Genomic DNA, 23459 nt, shown 5'->3' with positions numbered 1-23459 from the left:
GACCACGTGGGTGATATCCGTCTCATCTGCTTTTGTTTCCCATTTAAATTGGAAGCAGAGAATTTGAAACATTCCACCACAGAGAGAAGGAAAAAACACGTGGTTCTGCTTATTATCGGATAATCTTCTTCATGGGGGGGACATTTCACAGCAAGAAAAGTGTCCTTTTATCGTTTTAATGGCTGTTGTTCGGAAATATATTGAAAAAAAAGAGAGATAAACCGCGGTTTTCACTCTGCAAGCAACCATATTGTACTTATCCACGGGGTAACCAAAGACACGTGTTGAACATAAAAGGAAGTCAGCAGTAGGTGGGGTCTTTTCTCTCGTCTGCTCTGGAGAAGCAGAAAAGAAGAAGAAGGGGGTAAAAACTCTCTCCCGCTAAGCTCCGCCTGCGGGGGGTACAGGAGGTTTCCATTGGCTGGCTGACACCACATGCCGCGCAGAATCAGTGGGCGGCCAATCAAAACTGTTCTACCTCGCTATAGGTGGGAATGGGTAATGAGCTGCGACCGCCGCGCGCGCGTTCGATCTCTCCCTCATCAGCCAGTGTCGTCTGCTGTTTACCGTTTGTTTCTGAAAAGTTTTTTTGCCCCGAACGGTAGCACTCGCGTCCCGGGAGCCCCGCGCTCTTTCTAGATGCGTTCGAATTGTGCTGTGTTTGTTATGTGTGTCGTGTTGTGCTAGTGTTGTAGGGGGGAACCCCCGTGTGTGTGTGTGCGTGGATTCCGGGGATGACGCAGTCAATAAGTGGTTCGATCATGGACCATGGTCTGGCGAAGAGGAGCATCGCGACGACGGGATTGAGGTTCGTCGACATGTCCGGCCACCACAACGCCATGGCGGCCGGGTTCAGCTTCCACCATCATCACCACCACCATCACAGGCCGGCCCAGGACCACCAGGCGGACACCATGCTGAACTTCGTGGACGGGGCGACCCACCACCACCACCAGAACGTGTACAACCATCACCAGAACGGATACGCCGCTGCGGTGCACGGTACGCACCATGGTTACGCCGCTGCCGCCGCGAGGGAGTACCATATCTTGAAGAGGGAACCCGTGGTGCCGTCCCTGGGTTCGACGACGGACGCGGCCTTCACGGCGGGTAACACGGCCGCCGCGGCGCAGATGTTCGTGCCCTCGAGCATACACCACACGACGGACCACGCGGCCGCAGCGGCGGCGTCGCACGTGCTGTTCACTGGGCTCGAGTCCCACCACCACCACGGGCAGATGAGGCTGGACATGTACGGGAGGACGGCAGCGGACACTTTCAACCAGATGGGGCCCAGGACGGACCCCCACCACCATTTCGGCACGCACTACGGTCCCGTGCCGCACTACGCGGGCCCGCACGGCCCAGGGGCGTTCTTCAGGTACATGAGGCAGCCGATCAAGCAGGAGATGACGTGCATGTGGATCGACCCGGAGCAGCTGCCGCCCCGGAAGCCGTGCAACAAGTTCTTCAGCTCGATGCAGGACATAGTGGCCCATATCACGGTGGAGCACGTCGGGGGGCCCGAGTGCACGAACCATACGTGCCACTGGCAGGAGTGCTCCAGGAATCTGAGGCCGTTTAAGGCCAAGTATAAGCTCGTGAACCATATACGTGTGCATACGGGCGAGAAGCCATTCCCGTGCCCGTTCCCGGGTTGCGGCAAAGTGTTCGCGAGGAGTGAGAACCTCAAAATCCACAAGAGGACCCACACGGGTGAGTAAACAATTTTCTTTTAAATAATTATTACTGTGTAATCGGGCCATAAAGCCCATACCCTAAGCCCAATTTGTGTTTGGCCCCCATAAATGTCTGTCCTGACAGATGGCCAACAGCTGGGTCATCTGGCGAGTGTTCAATTTCCGTACACAACAACTCGCCTCCCACATTCTTAAGAGGGGGGCCCCCGGGCGATAGACAACGCCGTCTGGACAGCATCATCGTGGATCCCCTCCGGGCGAAAATGCTCTGGAAGCGTCCCCTACAGCCCCAATACCAGCCTGCCCTAATTTATAATATGTTGGAAAATACAACGTGTGTAATAAATACATTTTTGTCTCGTTAACCTGGGGTCCCCAATGCACTTGAGGTCCTCGAAGGGTGCCCGAGGTCCCTTAATACTGCCCCGAAGATAGTTTTGGTAGGAGAGAGAGGTGCATTGCATTTTCAGAAATTATTGGGGGATCTCAATGGTCCCTCAGCCTCTAGGGTTCAGTGCCTATGGGTAGGAGAACCGTGATCTTTTGCCGGAGCCCGGGACAGGTACAAACGGCCTCTAATTGTTGTGTGATAAAAAAAATGTCGGGAATCGTACCGGATCCCTGTCAGGCTCCTTAAGAGGGCCCTAACCATAGGCCTCTCACAAGGGTGGGGTAGACTGGCCGAGTCCATCCGGACTCGAACCCGAGAGACAGTTCTCATTTTTTTTTTAACACAAATTCATTATATCTGGGCCAAAGATCAAAGCCTAAGGGGCCTGCTTCGAGATATGGAGGGAGCATGGTGCTGATATTTTTTCATTGTCTCGCCTCCTCTCCTTTGCAAAACGTTTTTTTTTTCGTTCCATCGCCCCCAACCCATAGGATCCCATGTTTTGTCGGTAGCTTATACCGCCCCCATTTTGTGTGATGCCTATACCGTCGATCCCGCTTAGTACGACTTATTTTCGTGGTTCCAACTCTATAAGTAATTCTCATTTAGATTTCCCGTTTGGGGCGTTTTCCTGCCTACAACGATTTTTTAAAAAACGTTCTAAGTGGGGTTGGCGCTTAATCGGGGGTATGCTACAGCGTGGTATGACTGTACCTAAGTGCCAGGATATTACTCATTTGACGTTCTACGTGGAAGAGCCTCTTTGAAAATATTAGTATCAGTATAAATTAAGAGGCAGGGCCTCAGAAAAACCCGCTTGGCCCGCCCCCCATGATGCTCACAGGACTGCATTAGTAGAGCCTCTTTGAAACCAGCCCGTGGGCCTATACTATAATCAGAAAGGACCCCGAATTTTTAAATTAGCAATTTCTACTTTGTTACCCATGGCTCTCACAAGTATGGGGCTAACAGGACTCCAGTCCGGACGCCCGAGACTGTTCTTACGATTTTCGTTTTTTCACGCTATAAAGTCACTGCAGAAGGGGGGGGGGGGGTCCCCTTCTGCGAAAGATCAGTTATCCCACTGCGCTTCCTTACGAAAGTTGGAAGAGATCGTCTTCTCATCGTCCCAGCGTCACAACTGAAGGAGGGGGCCCTGGGTGCTGGAACAGTGAGGATGCCGAGTTCTGTGGGCAGAGATCGAGTCCCCAATTGACACATTATCCGAAGGGATCCCGAATTCTTCATTTGGAATTTTTCGATTTTGTTCTGAAACCCCCCCCCCCCCAGGACCTTTGGGCACTAAGGAGGAAAAGTAAATAATCTTATAACAGTCCCTTGTGTTAGACAAAGTGATCTTTGGGGGCTCCCTGCCCATGTCCCCATACCCTGGAGTAGGTCCAGGGACCTTCTACGGGACTTCTACCCAGACTTTTCACTGGCTCCTTTATGGTAAACTTAGAGCTCGGGTAAAACTTAATAAAAAAAAATGACGGGAATTCCCCGGGGCTAGAGCCCTGTCAACCCCATCCTTGTTGAGGGGAGGGGGGGGGGGCATGCCCCTACCCGCTTAGCCTCCAATAGCCGCTTACCAATTTCAACACTTACTGAAAATCCTAGTGCGTACTAAATTTTATCAATGCCCCTTCACTTCCTTGAGCTTGGGGGCCCCGGGTGAGCGTTAAGAAGGCCCTGCTACGAGCCATCTTTCGGAAACCATTGATCTAGATTAGATTGATACCTTATGTAACCCTTATTAGATCAAGTAGGGACCCTATTCCGGCCTTCACTGTATCGAAAATTATATGAAATATTTCTCGAGCTTTGCTCTTTTAATCTCATACCGGGGGGACCTCTGGGTGCCCCCAGTCGTATTTCAAATCTAGTGTTCAGGTTCTAGAAGTCCCTAGGCATTCCCATACTCCTGATAGAAAAGAGAGAGATTAGGGGGAGGGCCTAATAATAAATGATCTTTTAAAAGCCCTGGACGAACGATTCGACCCTGAGAGGCAGCTCGCTAATCGATCATCAGTAGGGCGGGTAATGGCTAAAAGCCCCATAATTACCAGCTAGAGGCCTTCCGTTTCAGTAGTAGTTCCCCGACTCATTCCCATTTTTTTTCTCGGGCCTAAGGGGTTCCGAGCCTTCAACCATTCGAGCCCATTTGCAGGTACGTTTTTTGCCATATGGTAGATAGATAGGCGTGCCGTCGTAAATAGGCATCGATATTGATTTTGATGTGGATAACGGCGCTTTTAGGACAAAGGGGCCCGAGGCTAAAGGTTTGAGAACCAATGAGCTAGGCCTGTTTGCGGTTATAGGCTGCTATCACGTTTTATAAGTATCGGTAGCGCCTATGAATCTACCACTTGAGTGATGTAGTCCACGGGCCACTTAAGTGCACTGGAACTGTGTCGCGAGTCACTCGATTATCTGTAAAGTGTCGCAGGTCACTTGAATGATGCGGACCGCTGTGAAATTGTGTCGCGGGCCGCGTAAGTGCTCTGGAACAACCTTTGGGAGCACGGGGGGGGGGGGTTTATTTGTTTTTGTAAGTGGAAGGCCCGGTCAAACACATGATTAACGGATCATGAATGGGGGGGGGGAGGAAACGGCAGATCAGTCGCGGCCCGGCGGTTGAGAAACACTGCTCTAGAACTATGTTGCGGGCCGCTCAAGTACTCTGGAACTGTGTCGCGCGTCACTCGATCTGTAGAATGTCGCGGGTCGCTTAAATAATGTGGAACTGGCCGCTTAAGCACCGCAGGTCTCGTGGGCCGCATTTGCCCCACTTGCTGTGTGTGTGGATGCGGGAATTGGGCGTATACGATCTAAATGAATATCGATCTACAATAGATGGTTTTTCATTAATAGATAGGCCTCATATCCTAGGTTAAGCCCGTTAACCGTCCAGGTTAAAGCCCGTTTAATAAGCTTCAAAACAGACCTGGCATACATAGGCCTAGACCGTAACTTCAACGGGCCACGAGAAATTCGATGTAATAAATACAATTTTTTTAAATAAGGCTCTCTGTAAATCCGTACGCACAGTGTAAATCTCGCGGCCCCACCACCCTATTAGGAAAGCATGAAAGTTCGTATTTCTCACGGCCTATTCCGCCTTAAACGGGTCTCTATCGAAAGCTTACAAGCCGGCCTTTATAATTTGATATGCAACAAACACACTTCAGCCTATATTCCTAATTTATCTCGCATTTTCTGAAGCTTGCGGCCGATAACATCTAAATTGAAGGTGCTCAGCCTTTAGAAGATTGCGGGCCACGTCATGGGGTTTGAAAACGTGTCACGGGCCTCTTAAGTGCTCTAGAACTGTGTCGAGTGTAAAGTAATTCCATAAGTGATGTGGGAAAGCACCACGGCCTCTGACACCGCGCGCCGCACGTCCGTGCCTGGAACTGCGTCGCGGGCCACTTGAGTCACGTGGAAGTGTTCCGTGGGCAGCTTAAGTGTTCTGAAACTTTATCGCGTGTAACTTAAGTGATGCGGAACACCGCCACGTGGGCCGCTAAATTCTCTGGAACCGTGCCACACGTCAGTACAACCATGTCGTGAGCCACTTAAGTGATCTATAATGTGGCGCAAGCCAGATGTGGAAGTGTCCACGGATCGCTGTGTCGCGCCGCTTAAATGCTCTGGAGCTGCAACACCGGCCGCTTAACTTTTCTAGAACTTTGTCGTGAGTCTCGATACTCCGCAGTTCACTTAAATGACGCAGAATTGTACCCACGGGCCGCTTAAGTGCTCTGAAACCGTGTCGCTGGCCGCTATATGTAAACGTGTCGCGAGTCACTTTGGTGATATGTAGATGTGTTAGTTCATTTCAACAAAATTATGCTTGGGGTCGCGAGCCACATCAGATGACTCCAAAGGCCACATTTGGCCCGCGTACCATGGGTTGAACGTTAATCCTATCTAAATAAAACATGGGAAAAATGAATATCGATGTATAAAAAGTAGATGATTTTTCATTAATAGATAGACCTTGTCGCATATCGGGTTAAAGCCCGTTCAATGGGCTTCAAAACGAGACCGGGCTCGATTCTGTAACTTCAACGGGCCACGAGAAATTCAATGTAGTAAATATTTCTTCTCCGCCCCCTGCAATCCCATTCTAGAAATCCGTACAGTGTACATTTCGCGGCCCAACCCGGCCTTCCCCATTGCGGGTAAGTGTGGGAGAGGGTGCCCATGTGTTGTAATAACGGGGGGCAGAAAGCTCTCTTATATGAAGTGGGTGGGGGGGGGGGGGGCTCTCTATTGAATAGATTTTCAACGGATACTTACAAAAATGCACTGCATTGAGTGCAGCATTTCAGGCTTTTCCTAGTGGTAGACCTATGTGAATGATGAACATCTGCATAGGCTGTCATTTGCTCTCTGATTAACCAGCGCGTGCATGTAATGGCTTCTAATAGAGGCTGATCATGCTTTGGGATAACATCTGGGGCCCGATTTTCATGTAGGCATTCGCTCAAGACTTCCCTTATTAATACCGGGGGGGGGGGGGTTCCAAATTTGAATTACATACTCGTACTGACACGTCTTGTTTGGAAGGGGTTGGGGTGCCCTAATCCACTTATATCTAGCTGCCCTGATCAAGTTCTAGGCCTGTCGATATTTTCAGAACAAACTACGTGTATAATGTAGAACATAGGCGCTCATTCCGTGGGCCCCTCTGAATCATCTGATGTGGCCTACGACCGCATATTTAATTTTGTAAAAATGAACTGTGGCACATTTACAGATAGATCACTAGAATGACTCGTGGTGCAGTTCCATATCACTTGAGTGGTGGCCCTCGGCACATTTGCAGACCCGGGGGCATAATCCCCTAGTGGCCCTGGCGTCAAGTTTTCAAACCAATGAAGTGGCCCGCACTCTCCTAAAAGTTGAGCACCCTTTGCTGTAGAACAGTTTCCCAAAAAAAATTTTTTCTATCGCCCCCTTCAGAAATTTTTCCCCCTTATCGCCCCCGATTCCTGCGAACTCATAGGATTCTATGTTTTACGCGTAGATTCTATCGCCCTCCCCCAGATCATTCCATCGCCCACCAGCGGGCGATGGGAAGTTAAGACAAATTTTCCCACAGTGTAGACAAGACAATTTGTCTTGTGTGTCGATGGCCGTGGGGGGGGGGGGGTGTGGTTCGGGCCTAAGGGCACAGAGTTTGGGGGGGGGGCGTCCCACATATAATTGAAAATTTTTAATGGGTGCTGAATATTTTATTTCCTAGGTAATTGAACATAATTTCTTTTTTTTTAGTTGAAAAACGATGGCCTTGGGTGCGGGAGGCCCACCTGGCCCTCCCCAACTTAATAAGGTGGCTCAGTAAATTGTAGTACATATAGTATTACTAAATTTACTTAATTGAATATAAATTCATTCCTGAAACCATCTCGAGGGACCCTTGACCAGAGGTGTTTGCGTCCCGATTTCTGAAGGGCCCACACAATACTCCAATTTTTTCTGTATTTTTCTGTTCCTTTTTTTAGTGGGGAGGGCCCAATATTTTCTTCTTCCTGGAGCCTCAACCGACCTTAATCCACCTCAGCAGTTGACCGATCTCAAGGGGTGCCGCGACAAAAATTTTAACGGCACCCCCTATCCCTGTGAATCCGGAGGGAGGCAAGGGTCTCTCATCCTATTCCCAATGATGTTACCTTAGTACAGACTAACTTCCCTATAACGGACTCCCTCCTCCCCCCAACATTCTGCAACAGGAGGCCCCAAGGCTAGGATCTTTTTCGGGCCTCTTATCAGATTTTTTACGGGTGATCAGATTTTTCCTTGCTGAATTTATGTTTTGGAAAAAACAAAGATTTAAAAAATCGTCCGGGCCCAAACGCAGGAGCCCTGTCGACCTCATCCTCGTGGATCTAATCCCAGCCGAGGGATTCTCTCTGCTGTAAGATGGGGAGGGGGGCACTACTGTCAAAGCTCGAAGACTCAGAAAAATGTCCGCTAACGAGAAGTGTCCGCTCTAGGTAGATTTTCACTCTATATTTTTTTTCCCTTCCATTATTAGTACGGGGTTGGCGCCCCCTGCAGCATGTGCGTATTTGTAGGGGGAGGAGAAAGCTTAACAGATTCGGCACAGCCTAGTTCTCACACGGCAGAAGATAGCTCTGAAGCCTCCCGAGCCAAGCAACCATCTAATCTAGATACGGACCGGAAGGGGGGGGGGGGTTCTTAACCTTATTCAGCTGCGACCCAGAATCAACAACCAGATCAGCTTCGCGACCCATGGGACTGATTGTTTTTTCGAAATGAGTGACGCAATAACTGCATTTATGACAGGACTAGGTGGATTTGCACGACGTATTCCGGAAGCCCCCCCTTGCGAATCAAGTTTGTTTCTCTACCCGTAGGTCGGGATTCCCCGGCTGTAAGTGTAAGCCCCAAGTTTCGGAAGCCCCAAGTCTGGATCGTGATCCACAGCTCAAGGACTTATTGGATATAAGTGGATTTGTAGAACCCATTTCTGAAGCCTCTGCAAATCAAGTTTGGGTCGCGACCCACAGCTCAAAGATTCCCTGGCTATAAGTGGAATTGTAAGGCCCATTTCGGAAGCACCTGCGACCCGCTGGTTAAGAACCCAAAACGGGCATGAGTAGCATGACCCTCCATGAGTGGGGCTGGCAGGGCTCCAGCTCGGGAGCGATTCGTATAATTTCTTATCTTTTCAAATTATAAATTCATTCTAGGGAGGAGGGGGTGGTGAAAAGTATGGGTTATTAGGGAGCCTGCCGAAGATCCTATCGCAAGCCCCTGCTGCAGGATGTAGGGGTCCAATGACGAGTATTGTGAGCTATTTCACATCCACTATTACTCGGGTGCCTCGCTATGACCCCCCACATTTTTCAACAGGGCCCCTGGGCCTGTGATCTTTAGGGCCAGATTTTTCGTGAGCCCTTGTGAATTTATACAAGAACTAAAAATTGTCCCGGGGCTCCCGGGCTTGAGCCCCATCAACCCATGCACAAAGATTTTTACACTGCGCCTCTGCATTAAATTCACAGTGTGTAAACAAAAAAATATGGATTTGGCTATTCTAGGCTTCACGAATTGACTCCATTTGTGGAGGGGTATAGTTCATTTTAACAAGAAGTCACTCTCGTGGCCATATTGTTACCTAGGCCATTTTCTCAACAGCTGCTTGAAGGACAGGTAACTCCCGATCCTTATCTTAGCATTGTGAGGTGACGAGGGGTGATAAGTCGAGGGCCTTATCAGGCTTCCACGATCGATAATATCCATAAAGACACGATAGCCTATTCACGAAAATGGCCACCCACCTGATGATTTGGCCTTTTATTCTAGAAGGATGGTGCTTTGTTCGTCGCCCGTACCAGGAATCCCGGGATGACAGGATCCGGATTAGAAAGATGCCATCCATAGTTTCTACTTCACTCTTCGAAGAATAGGCCGAATAAAAAAGAAATGTTGGGATTGTCGGGCCACACCTAATTTTCCTTTTTTCTTCTATGGGCCTGCCTCTCTACCTGCCTTTTTTTTTATTATTTCTGAAATACTCGAACCCGTCCTTTCGACCCTATTTTGTTCTCTCCCTTCTACAACTACTACTACTTCTATACCAGTTTACCTTGACTGGTCCAAGCCAGGCCTGCCCGTGAAACAAACAACCGCTGGTATTTTATGTGTGTTCCTCTGGCCTATGTTGTACATTGTCGTCGTCTGTGGCCTTAAAAAAAAATTAAATAAAATGTAAGAAGCATATACGACAACGGCCGCAATTTCTTTTACGACCTAGTCACTAGGCCTTTTTTTGTTTTGTTTCGTTGTACGTTTACTCGGATAGGCAGCCATGTTTTCTTTTAAGTCAAAGGCGTGATGTTTTTGGAAGCGGCTATAGGAGGTGGGGGGGGGGGGGCTGGATTAGGGCCGTAACTAGGATTTTTGCCTTGCCGTTCGGGGAAACCATGATTTTACAGCCCCCACCATTTGAAAATTCGGTAATTTTATGACCGTGTTTTGTGTGTGTGTTCCCTTAATTTTGCTGCCCGGGGCCGTTGCCCGCTCTAGTTCCAGCCCTACCCTGGACAAAAACACGCAGTGGCACAAAAATACGCGGAATTTTTTCCTAGACCAGCGTTTCTCTTTTTTCGCCATGAGCCCTACTATTTTATTCTCGTTGGACCCCTTTTTGTCCAGGACCAACCTCTTTATCGTGACGGGCTTCTCTCGGTCCCTATCGCTATTATCATCCTTATCCAGGTATGGTTTTACCCCCCCCCCCCGTCTAATTCTTTTGAATATCTATTATTACCCCCCAAATTTGCCACCGTGAGGACGTTTATCCCCCCTCCCCCATAAATTGTAAACATAGGACAGGGCCCCCCTTTATGTTCATTGAATAGATTTTTTTTCCAAAAAAGTGGTACTATGGATTTTTGGGCTAGAAGAGCTCAATAAGCTTCTTTTTTTTGTAGAGCGCGGGTGTCTTGAACGTATGGCCTGCGGGGCCACATTTGGCCCCCGGAGCTTTTTTTGATATGGCTCGTCGATCATTTTGAGAAAATGGCGAAAGACAGTTCTAGAATTGATGGGTGAAATTTCGGAATTCGATCGGAGAAATGATTTCGGAATAGATCGAGAAATTTTGCTCCCTGAATTCCGGAATTATTTCTTCCATGAATTCCGGAATCATTTAAGTAACAAATTAAAATTTATCAACATCAGAATCCACATTAAAAAATATTGTCTCCCCCCGTCTTCGATTAATTTATTTCGCTTTTGGGTACCGCCAGTTATACAATATGCTATCACAGTTTGGGGTGGCGTCTACGATACTTAGGCCCCCTTCACACGGAGCGGATGCGGGTCCGCATGGTTTACGGAAAATTCATCGCCATGCAATTTACCGCTAGGAAAATTCACCGACAACAGCTCGATGCGAGGGAGTGAGCGACTGAGTCAGTGAAGTGAGAGATTGAGTGAGCGAGCGAGCTACACTGAGTCCATGAGTGAGGGAGTGAATCAATCATTTCTGACACTACTATGTTAAAATTAACTAATTCACTCACTCACTTACTCACTAGGTCACTCTCACTCACTCACACTTACTAGGTCACTCACTCACACTTACCAGGTCACTTACTCACATACTCATTAGGTCACTCACTCACTGACTCAGTAACTCAAAATCGCTCACTCCCACACTAACTGACGCATCGAACTGTGTTGTCGGTGAATTTTCCTAGCTTTGAATTGCTGGCGGTGAATTTTCCGGACACGGGTCCGCATACCCTTTCACACGAGCACTGAAGAAAATCAAATGTTTCAAATCAATGTTTGAAATTCGTGCATAAAAACTATTTTTTTCGCAATTTTTGTAATTATTTTTCTCCTTCACCCCTGATTCAGTGGCCATAGAAAGCAGCCTAGAGGCATTCTTTGGTGGTTTAATCTAGAGCCCCCATAGAATATGGATATAAAGATGCCTTCATTCCGATCCTCACAAGTAGGCGATGGGAGAAAACCAAAACATTCGATGTTCCAAAAAAAAAAATTCAGGAGGTATCAAAGAATTTGCTAGTAGAAAAAAAGGGGAGGGGGAGGAGACTCAAAATGTCTGTGCTTAGAAATATTCACATCACAATGCTGTCTTAGGCCGTTATTGCACTATAAAAGTTCGTTTATAAAACTTCAAAAATGCTACCAATAGGCGGATCAGTTAAGCTCGCTCGAATGTAACAGATGTGTTTGTTTATTGGTTACATTTTTTAAGTTTTGTAAAAGAATTTTTAATCAAAGTTTTATAGGGCAATACCAGCCTTAGGCCGATATTACACTATAAAAGGTCCTATTATAAAACTTGAAAAATGCAGCCAATAAGGTCACCGGTTGAATGTTCTAGAATGTAGCCAATAACCTTATTGGTTAGACTTTTCAAGATTTATAAAAGGGATTTTATCAAACTTTTATAGTGTAATACCGGCCTTAGGCTATAACGCCAAACATGGCTCCCGCTCTGTCCGTTGCTGGATATAAGCGGATTATCTTGCGGCTGGGACATGCTGGAAGAACTCTCCTGACATACATCCAGGCCCGGCGAACATCCCCCGACTCGCAAGCCACCGGGTCCGTCCCGTATTTCAAATATGAAAAAAGAAAAAAAAAAATTTAATTTAAATTTAAAAGTTATTAAAGTATGTAGTCAATTAAGTATTCGTAATGAGCAGAACGGCTTGTAATTTTGGTCCCGTCAGTGGCCGTTGTTGGCGGGTTTTATTGTATACAATTGTTAAGTATGGACAAAAGGCAGTTAAAGTTGCTATATCTCCATCTCGGAAGGAAACGGAGGGATAGACGTATGTGGGTACTTCATATTTGATGAACAGGGACCTTCATGCGTTAGGAGGTGGTAGCAGTGAAGACGAAATTTTGCTGACGAGGCGGGGGGGGGGGGGTCAAAAATGGCTAAAAATTTGCTGACGTAATACTTGAATGGCCCCCCCCCCCCTTCCCTTAGTTTGTGGCAGTGCTGTCTTAACGCATGGGTCACGGTCTGGGGGCCGAAGAGGGGTCTCACAAAAATGAGAACAGATTCAAATTTTCGATAATTTGCCGGGTAGGGCTTCAGAAAAATCACTTGGCCCTGGGCCCGTGATGCTCTTAAGACGGCCCTGGTTTGTTGCAACTGTACTAATGTTTCCCCTATTGATAAGTCCTCTACAGACAGACGCACTTTAGTGATCTCTAAATGTTTCGCGGATCCTTCAAGTGATTTGGAAATGCGCACGTGCCGCTCAAGCAAGACCGTAGTGAGGAAAGAGGAATCCACAATTCAAGTGATCCGCAATTATACCGCCTGGGGGCCACTTAAGTGCTCTAAAACTGTGCCACGTGCCATTCAAGGGATCTCTAAATCAGCCATGGACCGCTTAAGTGTTCTGGAACTATGTCGAGGGTTATTTTAATGATCAGTGAATGTGCCACGGGCTTACTCAAGTGACCTGAAAATGTAGCACGGGCCTCTTAAAGGCTCTGGAATTGTGCCACTAGCCACTCAAGCGGTCTGTAACTGTGCTGCTTAGTACATTTTTGCACAAAATTACGTTTGAAGTGGTGGGCCACATCAGATAACCCACCCCCCCCCCACCGAGGGCCACATGCTCGGACGCGATGAATTTCGAAGCTCTATTTCTTTTGAAAATATTTTTGATCACTTAGGGGGGGGGGCACAAGCCTCTCTATGCCCCCCCCCCCCGTACGCCTAGGCCGCTGCTCCCAATACGCATTAGTAGGTGGGGGGGGGCAGAGCTGACAAAATTTTCAAGGGGGGGGATTAAAAATCTGCTGACGTAATAGCTGAACGGCCCTAAGGCTGGGATTAACTATAAAAGCTTGATAAAATATATTTTACAAAACTTGGTAAAAAAAACCAATAAGAGGATCGGTTACATTCGCGTGCGATTAGTATTAGTGGCTGCATTTTTCGAGTTTTATAAAATATTTTTTCTAAAACTTTTATAAAAGTTGAAAAATGCAACCAATAAGAGCATAAGAGGTAACATTCTAGCAAATGTAATCGACCACCTTATTGGTTGCACTTTTCGAGTTTTATAAATGAAATTTTATGAAACTTTTATAGTGTAATCCTGGCCTAAGACAATATGTTGCGTAGGTGCCAAAAGTTTTATGTAGAAGAGGGGGGGGGGTCTCTAATTCGTTTTTTTTCAGTCGGGAGCACCGGGTAAGACCGCCATCAGAAATGGAGCACCCATTTGGAATTCCAACATTCATTCAATCTCGAACCATCGTTAATGCCAATAACCTTGAATAAAGTGCTCGATTGTGAAGATGTCAGCCACCGAGTGAAGGGTGCTCTCTTCAATCATAACAATCCATCAAAATCGATGACAAATCACTACGCATGCGTTACCTTAAAAGTTATTTCCTCCCCCTATAGCTACGTACCCGAACTAATTCCCAATTTCAGGGGCGCCCTTCCTCTTCAATTATCGTCTCTCGCCCCCTCCCCATAATTTCTCTCATTTCAAACAACAGTAATTATTTTTTTTGTTGGAATTATTTCACACCGCTGACCATGTCGAGCAGTAAATGGCTCAATTGAAACCGGTTAAAAAAAAGGCCACTTTCGAGTCTTCTCATGCCTAAATAATCCGCTTGGGGGCGCTTGTGTCCCGGGCACACATCCGCAGTGTAAAAAAAAACTGTAGAGAGAGAGACAAGACAGACGCACCTGATGATACAACTCCATCCTGGTAATTATGATCGGTTTGTCTCGTCTCTTAATTGGTGCCAATCAAACCTTTTGACACCTTAACCCTTTTCAATTGGGCGCCGCCGCCCCGCTCCTTCTCAACTCTCCCTCATAACGATCGAGATGTCAGAAATTAAATGGAAACAGGAAACCTGTGCAGCTGTCGCCATTTCGTTTTTTCGTGATGAACATCTTTATGCGAGAAATAATAAGGTAGAAAAAAGCATCGCCTCCCTTTCCGCCGTATTTTCTTCCTGTGGCCCCCCCCCCCCGGTCCTAACAAGGGCTACCTTATCGAGACCCTTTACACCGAGGGTGTTTGGAATTTTGGAGAGTTCGGGGCCACTTGAATGAATGATCTGTGTCGCGAGCCACTCAGATGATCTCGTGATGTGTCGCGGGCAATTTAATTGACCTGGGAATAGTGTCAGCCACCCCGACTACATTCCTGCCGGTCTCTCTTGTGGGGAGAGTGGGTTGTCTACTGGTCATGGCACCCACATCCTGCAGCAGGGTGGAATCTTCGGTGCTCCCCCCCCCCAACATCAGATTCCTCATGAGGAGCCTCCACCTGATGACTAGATTCCTGGCGGTCTCTCTCTCTAGTGGAGATTGGGGGCATGGGTGGAGGTACGGGAGACATTGTTCTCCCCCAAACGTCAAAGGTGGAGCCTACTGATCTAATGTATATGCTTATATATGAACTGACATCATCCTGCCCCCCGCAGACTTTCAAGTCTATTGGCAGGGCCCCAAATCTGATTTCTCATTACGGCTTCCCCCTTACAGCAAATTTTCACCAAAAATCAAAAGAGTGATCTCGGGGCCAATTGGCTGGAGCCCTACCTTTGTAAGAGCTATGGTCATGCTCTTAGGTAACAAAATACGTAAGCAAAAACTACATGCAGGGCCGTAACTAGGATGTTTTGCCTCCAGGGACAAAACATTATTCTTGCCGCCCCCACAACTTTAAAATTCGATAATTTTGTAATGGTGTTCTTTGTTCCCACCTAAAACTGCCACCCCCCCCCTAAATTTTTCCGGTTACGTACGTATCCACTTCCCGCCCCTCCTAATTTTACTTCATCGGCTGTTTTTTTACAGCTTGCTGTGGACCAGAGGCCCCTGAGATCCCTGTTGGAAAAATCCAGGCATAAACGTACGCAGGATTTTGTTCAAAGGGGGTAGGGTTTATTTTTCCTTCTGAGGGGTTAGGGGACCCTACGTTTTTTCTGCAAAATAAAATTATAATCTCGGCTGAAGGGATCCCCTTACCTTGCCATATACGCTAATGATTCCAGGTACACGGGACATTTTTCCCCTTTGGGAAACTTGAAATGCCTCCCTCCTAGAAGAAGTGGGATTGGGGAGGGGGTGTCTTATGACAGGGTTCTTTCCAGCCGGGACAGGGCCTCTGTTCTGGACATTTTTCAAGGGTAAGCATAGGTGCCAGTGCTTCCGATTTTTCAGCCTTATTAGAATATTCCGGTCGGAAATTGCCGCCAAATAATATGATGCCAAAAAGCGAGCGCAAAAAAAAGTTGCCAATTACTGTCAAAAAATCAGGACCTCGAAAAACCCATATCGAATTCAGATCCCGAGACTGGCTTCCACGGCTTCAGATGCAGATCAGCCAGAATATGGAATCAGACCTTGTGTGCTCATCATACTGAGGTCAACCGTTGCTGACTTTGACCTTGCTCCATTAACATTGTTTTCCCTTCTAAATTTTTGTCTTGTTTGTGTGCTTTTATCCAGTGTAAGTGCTTTATACCAGTGGTTCTCTCTCATCCTTGGCAAGCCCGCGGCCCGGTTTCATTCATTTTTGTGAGTGGAAGGCCCGGTGAAACACAAGACCAACGGAAAATGAATGAGAAAAAATGAAACGGCTGATCTCTCACTCGTGGCCGGGGCGCGGCCCGGCGGTTGAGAAACACTGCTTTATACGCCTTGTGGTGCTTATACTAAATTAAGCAATAAAAAAAAATGCGTGCAACGGGTGGGGGGCGGCGGGCTATGATGCTACTATGGGTTGGGTCGTTAAGTGCATTAGAAGCCTCATGATAATTTCTTCTGGTTAAAATTTTGAGGATAGAATATGCAAATTTGTAGGCAGATATTTACAGCTAGGTGGGGCCTCAGAAAAATTTGTTTTGTCGGGGGGGGGGGCTACAATGCTGCTGAGACGGCTCTGGGCATGGCCCCCACATCCCTGAGCGGGACACCTAGACCAGACTTTTGACGGCCCCTTTATAGTGTGCCATGTATGCATGTTTTCTTTCAGGTGGTAAAGGAGCTGAAGCGAGTGATTGGCAACCGAGATCCCACGGGTCCATCTGCGGATGGATTGGTGGGGACGGAGTGCGGTGTTGGCATGGACGGGCGTGGGCTGCCGGAGGGGGACGGACGTTTGGTTCCGTTCTGTTGCTCCTTTGAGCGATGAGTGGCGGACGGGGGTGTTCTCTCGTGGACTAGGGGAGCCGAGTGCCTCGGAATGTTTTTGCTGGGTCGGAGATCTGGCGGGCGGTCCACCTATACTCCTTCTTGACCATCGGAGGTTTCCGGGAGCTTCCCGGAGTGTGGCTGCTTGGGATGGAGTGGGGTCCCGGCGGGACGGACCCGGTGGCTTGCGAGTCGGGGGATGTTCGCCGGGCCCGGATGTCAGGAGAGTTCTTCCAGCATGGCCCAGCCGCAAGGTAATCCGCTTATATCCCGCAAGGGACAGAGCGGGGGCCATGTTTGGTGTTATGGCCCCTTTATGGTGAATTTATGGCTTGAAAAAACAAAAAAAAAATGATGAGAATCGTCCCGGGCCCTGTCAGCCTCCCCCTCTTGTGGGGGCCATGGCTCTGGGCCTAATTTATACAAATTGAGTGAAATCTAAATCCAAAAACTGAGCATTAACTTGAGTTCTTGTGTGCAGTTAACTTAGTTTTTTTCCCCCTCTGCTTTTGTGTCGCCCCCAGCATAGGCGTGCGCAGAATTTCCTCAGAGGGGGGGGGGGGTTCAATTTTTTTTTTCCTTCTCAAGGTGGGGGGGGGGGGTGTTTACGTTTTTTCCTGCAAAATAACACTATAATCTCAGCTTGAGTGGGGGGGGGGGTTTAGAACCCGAAACGCCCCCTCGCCCCTTGCGTATGCCAATGCTCCCAGTGATTTAACTAGAAACGAAAATTTACTTAGTCGCTTTGGGGAGGGTCTATATCTTTTAGCACTCCTTTAGATTTTAACGGAAATAGAGTATAAAAACCTAGCTCCCTTTCCAGCGATCGAAGTACCACAACCCATACCCTCCCTTGGTTGTGCGGCCCCCCTGGTCAAACTTTCGATAAAGATCTTCAACTGTACAAATCAAGTGCTCTTAAAATTTTGGTTTTTTTTTTCTACCGGGGGGTTGATGCTGGGGAAGGGGGGGGGGGGTGAGCATTAAAATACAAATATACAATTTGATCATTTTTGGTGGCGCCCCTTTTCTCCTGATGTCCTAAGCACGTGCTAATTTTGCTTAATGGTGGTAAATCCGGCCCTGTGTGCTGAAGCGTTGGAAATATTTTGCATCTGTGGGTGCATGCACTCTATGTAAGAAATTTCGATTTCCGAGTCGATTCTGGAGGTGCTTGGACCTGTGCCACAAATTACCGTGGGCGCTGAGCACCTCTGGCTCTAAAACGACACTGCTCAACTGATCTGTAAATATGCCGCTGGTGATTTGGGAATATGTCATGGGGGGCCACACTCAGTTTTATACTTGTTTACTGGCGAGGTGCGTAATGGCACCTGCCATGTATGTAATATATCTTTCTCAAGATCAATAAATGGTTAGGTTTCCCCGGAGGCACCCGAGTCCCCAGGGACAATGTGCTTATATCACTGAGTGTGACAGAGCCTGTGTCTCTCTCGGTTCCTATCACTCAGTTGATGTCGAATTGCACCGCAGGTCATTCAACTGATCGGGAAATGTGCCACTTGGTTCAGTTTCACGAAATCGGGTTTGAAGTCACGTGCCACTTCAAATGATTCCAAGGGCCACGGGTTGAGCATGCATTCTGTACAACGATATTTTTTATTGGTCCACAGGGTATCGTTATATCGAGATTTCACTCTATTATGATCGAGCGATCGCCTAATACTGAACTGTATCATCCCTGGGCCCAGGATTTTTCATGGCTTCCTATAAGGGGGGGGGGGAAGAACCTAACTAAAACAGTAGTAAGATAGATCCACATCCCGGGCCACGCGAGGCCATGCAGGCGCCATATTTGATTTCAAACGTTCATTCAGACAAAGACGGTTGACGTTGAAAGAAGGGTGGGGAGTGGGAGTTCCCAAGCTGTTGAAGGTGAGGATTCCCATCTGTATTCCGCGTGTTTCTTCGAAAACATTCTTCTATTTATAAATAAATAAACGTGTGTCCACGGGAGAGAGAAGTCACGTGGGGCCTATCTTTCCCCCCCCCCTTCCCACAGTAAAAAGGTGTCAGAGAAATCTGATCCGGTCCCTAATCCTTTAGGCCTATACATCCCTCGTGTCATCAGATTTACGTTTCGAAGAAACTCCGGACTTGTCGCTTATGGGGGGGGGGGGGCGGGTAAATGGATTCCCATCCCTGACACGGCAGCCATCTTGTACCACGTGAATACGTGTTTACTATCATTGTATGTTATCGCCCGGGTGTCAAGTACTTGTGTATAGTGGCCTGCACTCCCCCTGCCATGTTTTTGTGGTCGTCGATGAAAGGGGGTGGATAGAAACCTCCCCCCCCCTCCCCTTAAAAACGGTAATTGCCCGTGCAAGGTGGCCTACCCTGTCAAAGATGGACCATCCCGACAACAACGTTTTTTGTGGAAAAATCTTTAAAGAATATGGTTTTGGGGGGGGAGGGGGACATTGACTCACTAAAATATACAATAGGCATAGGCCGAACCATTTTTTTTCTGGTGGGCGCGGAGAATGAGAGAAGGGGAAGGGAAGACTCCTATTCTCTTTGACATTTATATGAGTGGTATTTCACTCCTAATTGGTGGTTGTGGTCTTTTCAATAGGGCCATTATAGCTCTGCTGTTAAGTTGTTTGGGCCTATTTCCTCCCTTTTTTGTTATTTCGTGGCTTTTTTCCGACCTCCCTTTCTCCCCACTTCTCTAGGCCGTTTTCACCTGTTCTAGCAAGTCGTTAATTCGAGGCCAAAGAAAGATTTTTAAGTGGCTTGTTGATAGGCTTCCTTTCTGGGAAAAGAATATTTTGCAGATTTTGGTGTTTTTTTTTTTAAGTTAAGCCCTGATTGTAAGCCGTTTATTGCATTTTTTGGCAGTTTTTAGCCATGTAATTGCATTGATAATTTGAGGAACTAAAAAAGAGTTGCCGCGTGGCGGTCTGAGAAGTTGGTGCAGGCTTGTTTCTGCCGCTTAAACGAATATAGTAGAGTATATAGGTCTTCAACTCATGGTTGTGGGCCCGGATAATCTCTTGGCAGTGACCCACCACCGACGAATGGTTTAATACAGAATACTACAGGGATAATACAGGATTTATAGGAATGTGTGTGTTTTAAAAAAAAAACCTTAATGGAAATTTTTTCCTGAATTGGTTAGTACCGTGATTTCAGAATCCATGAGGAACAATTTCTTAATTTCGATGAGAAACAACTTCAGAATGGTGAGAAGCAAGTTCAGAATCTGCGAGGAATAATTTCAGAATCGATAAGAAATATAAGAATTGATTTTAGAATTGATGAGGAATAATTTCAGAATCGGTGAGAAATATAAGAAGCAATTTCGGAAACTGCGAGAAATAATTTCGGAATTTTGGGTGATAAACAATTTCGGAATCTGCGAGGAATAATTTCAGAATCGATAAGAAATATAAGAAATGATTTTAGAATTGATGAGGAATATATAAAATAATTTCAGAATTGATGAGGAATATATAAAATAATTTCAGAATTGATGAGGAATATATAAAATAATTTCAGAATTGATGAGGAATATATAAAATAATTTCAGAATTGATGAGGAATAATTTTGGGTAAGAAATAATTTCTCAGAATCGGCATGGAACAATTTCAGAATCTGCGAGGAATAATTTTAGAATAGGTGAGAAACAATTTCGGAATCGGTGAGAAATATAAGAAATAATTTCAGAATTGATGAGGAATAATTTCAGAATCGGTGAGAAATATAAGAAGCAATTTCGGAATTTTGGGTGAAAAACAATTTCGGAATCTGCGAGGAATAATTTCAGAATCGATAAGAAATATAAGAAATGATTTTAGAATTGATGAGGAATAATTTTGGGTAAGAAATAATTTCTCAGAATCGGCATGGAACAATTTCAGAATCTGCGAGGAATAATTTTAGAATATGTGAGAAACAATTTCGGAATCGGTGAGAAATATGAGAAACAATTTCGGAATCGGTGAGAAATATGAGAAACAATTTCGGAAACTGAGAAACAATTTCGGAAACTGAGAAACAATTTCAGAATCTCCGAGTAACAATTTCGGAAACTGAGAAACAATTTCAGAATCTCCGAGTAACAATTTCAGAATCTCCGAGAAACAATTTCAGAATCTCCGAGTAACAATTTCAGAATCTCCGAGAAACAATTTCAGAACTTTGTGTGAGAAACAATTTCAGAATGTCCGAGTAACAATTTCAGAATCTCCGAGAAACAATTTCAGAACTTTGTGTGAGAAACAATTTCAGAATCTCCGAGAAACAATTTCAGAACTTTGTGTGAGAAACAATTTCAGAATCTCCGAGTAACAATTTCAGAATCTCCGAGAAACAATTTCAGAACTTTGTGTGAGAAACAATTTCAGAATCTCCGAGTAACAATTTCAGAATCTCCGAGAAACAATTTCAGAACTTTGTGTGAGAAACAATTTCAGAATCTCCGAGTAACAATTTCAGAATCTCCGAGAAACAATTTCAGAATCTCCGAGTAACAATTTCAGAATCTCCGAGAAACAATTTCAGAATCTCCGAGTAACAATTTCAGAATCTCCGAGAAACAATTTCAGAACTTTGTGTGAGAAACAATTTCAGAATCTCCGAGTAACAATTTCAGAATCTCCGAGTAACAATTTCAGAATCTCCGAGTAACAATTTCAGAATCTCCGAGTAACAATTTCAGAATCTCCGAGTAACAATTTTAGAATCGGTGAGAAGTGAGAGAAATAATTTCAGAAATTTTTTTTTTGTGAAACGATTTCAAAATTCATGTGACGAAAAATATTTCTAAGAAACATTCAAAGATGTGTTTTCAGAATTACTAAAGAAATATTAAAAAAAAAAAAAAACCTTTCCCCCATATAGAACGTTTTCCCGCTTAGGCTAAGCTGGGAAACGCTCTACCTCGACGTAAACCCGCGGGACCAAGAAAATAAGTTGTGCTAGGCAGCTTAGCGCAACTTATACTAATACTCATCTAGAGATTACCCGTTTAAAGCGTTTTTTCCCGCTCACAACGTTTTTTCTTGACGGCTGCGTATTCAGAACTATATTTTCACGGTTAATGAAATTCTCATTATTCGATGGAAAAACGATCGCACTCTAAAATTCTCCGACAATGTAGGGCTTTCTGTTTGTGACACCGAAAACCTGGGGGCCCCCGTAAAAACGCCACTGCGGGAATCTAAATAACACACACAGTAGTTAAAATATATAACACAAACATGAGACTTGTAGGAATTTTTTTTGGCCCGTAATGTCTGAAAGATTGAAGGGCCCCCCTTCTTTTCAGAGCAGCACAGACTATTTTAAGGATTTGATTGCGACCACGTGGCAATTTAGATTTTATCAATCATATGTATTTATTTATTTATTTACAATAACCCCAGAAGGCATGAAATGCACTTATACTGGAAGAAAAAAAAATAATAGTCATTATTTGCTTAATATTTGCAGGGCCGGATTAACCCATATTAAGATCTGAAGCACACAAGTGATTTTGTTCCCGTACCTTTTACTTTTAACCTTAACGCATGGCCCAGGACCTCGTGACAATTAGATCAGGTTACAATTTAGGTAAATTAGTTAGGTGAATGGGCAGGGGAATTCAGACGAGGCCTACGATTCCCACGGCTCGGGAGCCTCGAATGCCGGAGGGCGGGTCTAATGGCAATTTGATCTGGTTAAAGTTTTGGACAGAGTAAATATACGAATTGGTAGGTAGGTATTTGTAGCTACTAGGCTATTCAAAAAAACTTGTCTTAGCCGGGAGCCTACGATGCTGTTGAGACGGCTCTAGGCTTACTTCATGGTGATAGAGTGAATTTCAATCCAAAAACAGCAGTTGTCGCTGAGTTCTGGTTCGCCGTCCATTGGCTTACGCAATTGGGGTTTTTGGGGTTCTAACCCCCCCCCCCCCGAGAAGAAAAAAAATGTAAACCCCCCAGAAAATTTTGCGTACGCCTTTCACCATCAACTTAATTTCCTTTTTTGCGACGCCCTCTATGCTGAACTAAAATTTACCCCGTTACTTGGGAGGGATCTGCATTCATTTTGGTGCCTTCCCCAATAATTTTTAACGAAAAAAAGAGGAAACTGCACCTTTGGTCCGGGCACCACCCCCCCCCCCCCCACCCCATCTTAGTTGCAGCCCTGGTCAACCTTTCCAGGGCCGCAACTAGATGCTTGGTCACCCGGGGCAAGTGCGCATTTTGGCGCCCCCTTGTAATGTTGAAGGAGAGGTTTGGGAATAAAATTTACGCCCCCCTCTGGTCCGGGGCACGAGACCCACCTGCTCCCCCCCCCCCCCCTAGTTGCGACCCTGAGCCTTTCGATAAAGATCTCCAACTGCACAATACAGTGCCCTCTTTGGGGTTTTCTACCTGATGGTGGTTGTGTGAAAAATTTTTTTAATTTCAAAAGGGGAAAATTTGACCTTTTTTTGTGGTGCCCCCTTTTCTATTGATGCCCAAAGCCAGCGGTCTTTAATCTTTTTCTGGTCGCGAGCACTACCCAGTATCCGTCATCAAGAGAAGAGCACCTTTACGGCAAGCTAGACATACGTATGCCTGAAGTCGACGTGATTTTAATCTTTTAATTGGGACGTTGATCAAGTGCTCGCGAGTACGAAATCGGGCACTACGATTGAGCACT

The 23459-nt window shown here is 46.1% G+C and overlaps 1 protein-coding gene across 1 annotated transcript in view; it reads left to right on the top strand.

Annotated features, from left to right (window-relative positions):
* The first annotated feature begins 548 nt into the window (after window positions 1–548).
* Window positions 549–23459, top strand: part of LOC149070701 (uncharacterized) — a 47161-nt gene continuing 24250 nt past the window's right edge. The window contains exon 1 of the mRNA XM_089248630.1: window positions 549–1716. Coding sequence (XP_089104756.1) covers window positions 735–1716 — 982 coding nt within the window. The 5' untranslated portion in view covers window positions 549–734. The remainder of the gene's footprint in view (window positions 1717–23459) is intronic.

Source organism: Pholcus phalangioides, unplaced genomic scaffold (assembly GCF_987345545.1).
Source record: "Pholcus phalangioides strain wild (caught in Gottingen) unplaced genomic scaffold, Ppha-v1.0 ptg000020l_1, whole genome shotgun sequence".
NCBI classification, from domain to species: domain Eukaryota; kingdom Metazoa; phylum Arthropoda; class Arachnida; order Araneae; family Pholcidae; genus Pholcus; species Pholcus phalangioides.
The sequence above is the reverse complement of the archived record's forward strand: the minus strand, read 5'-3'. Positions and strand labels throughout refer to the sequence as shown.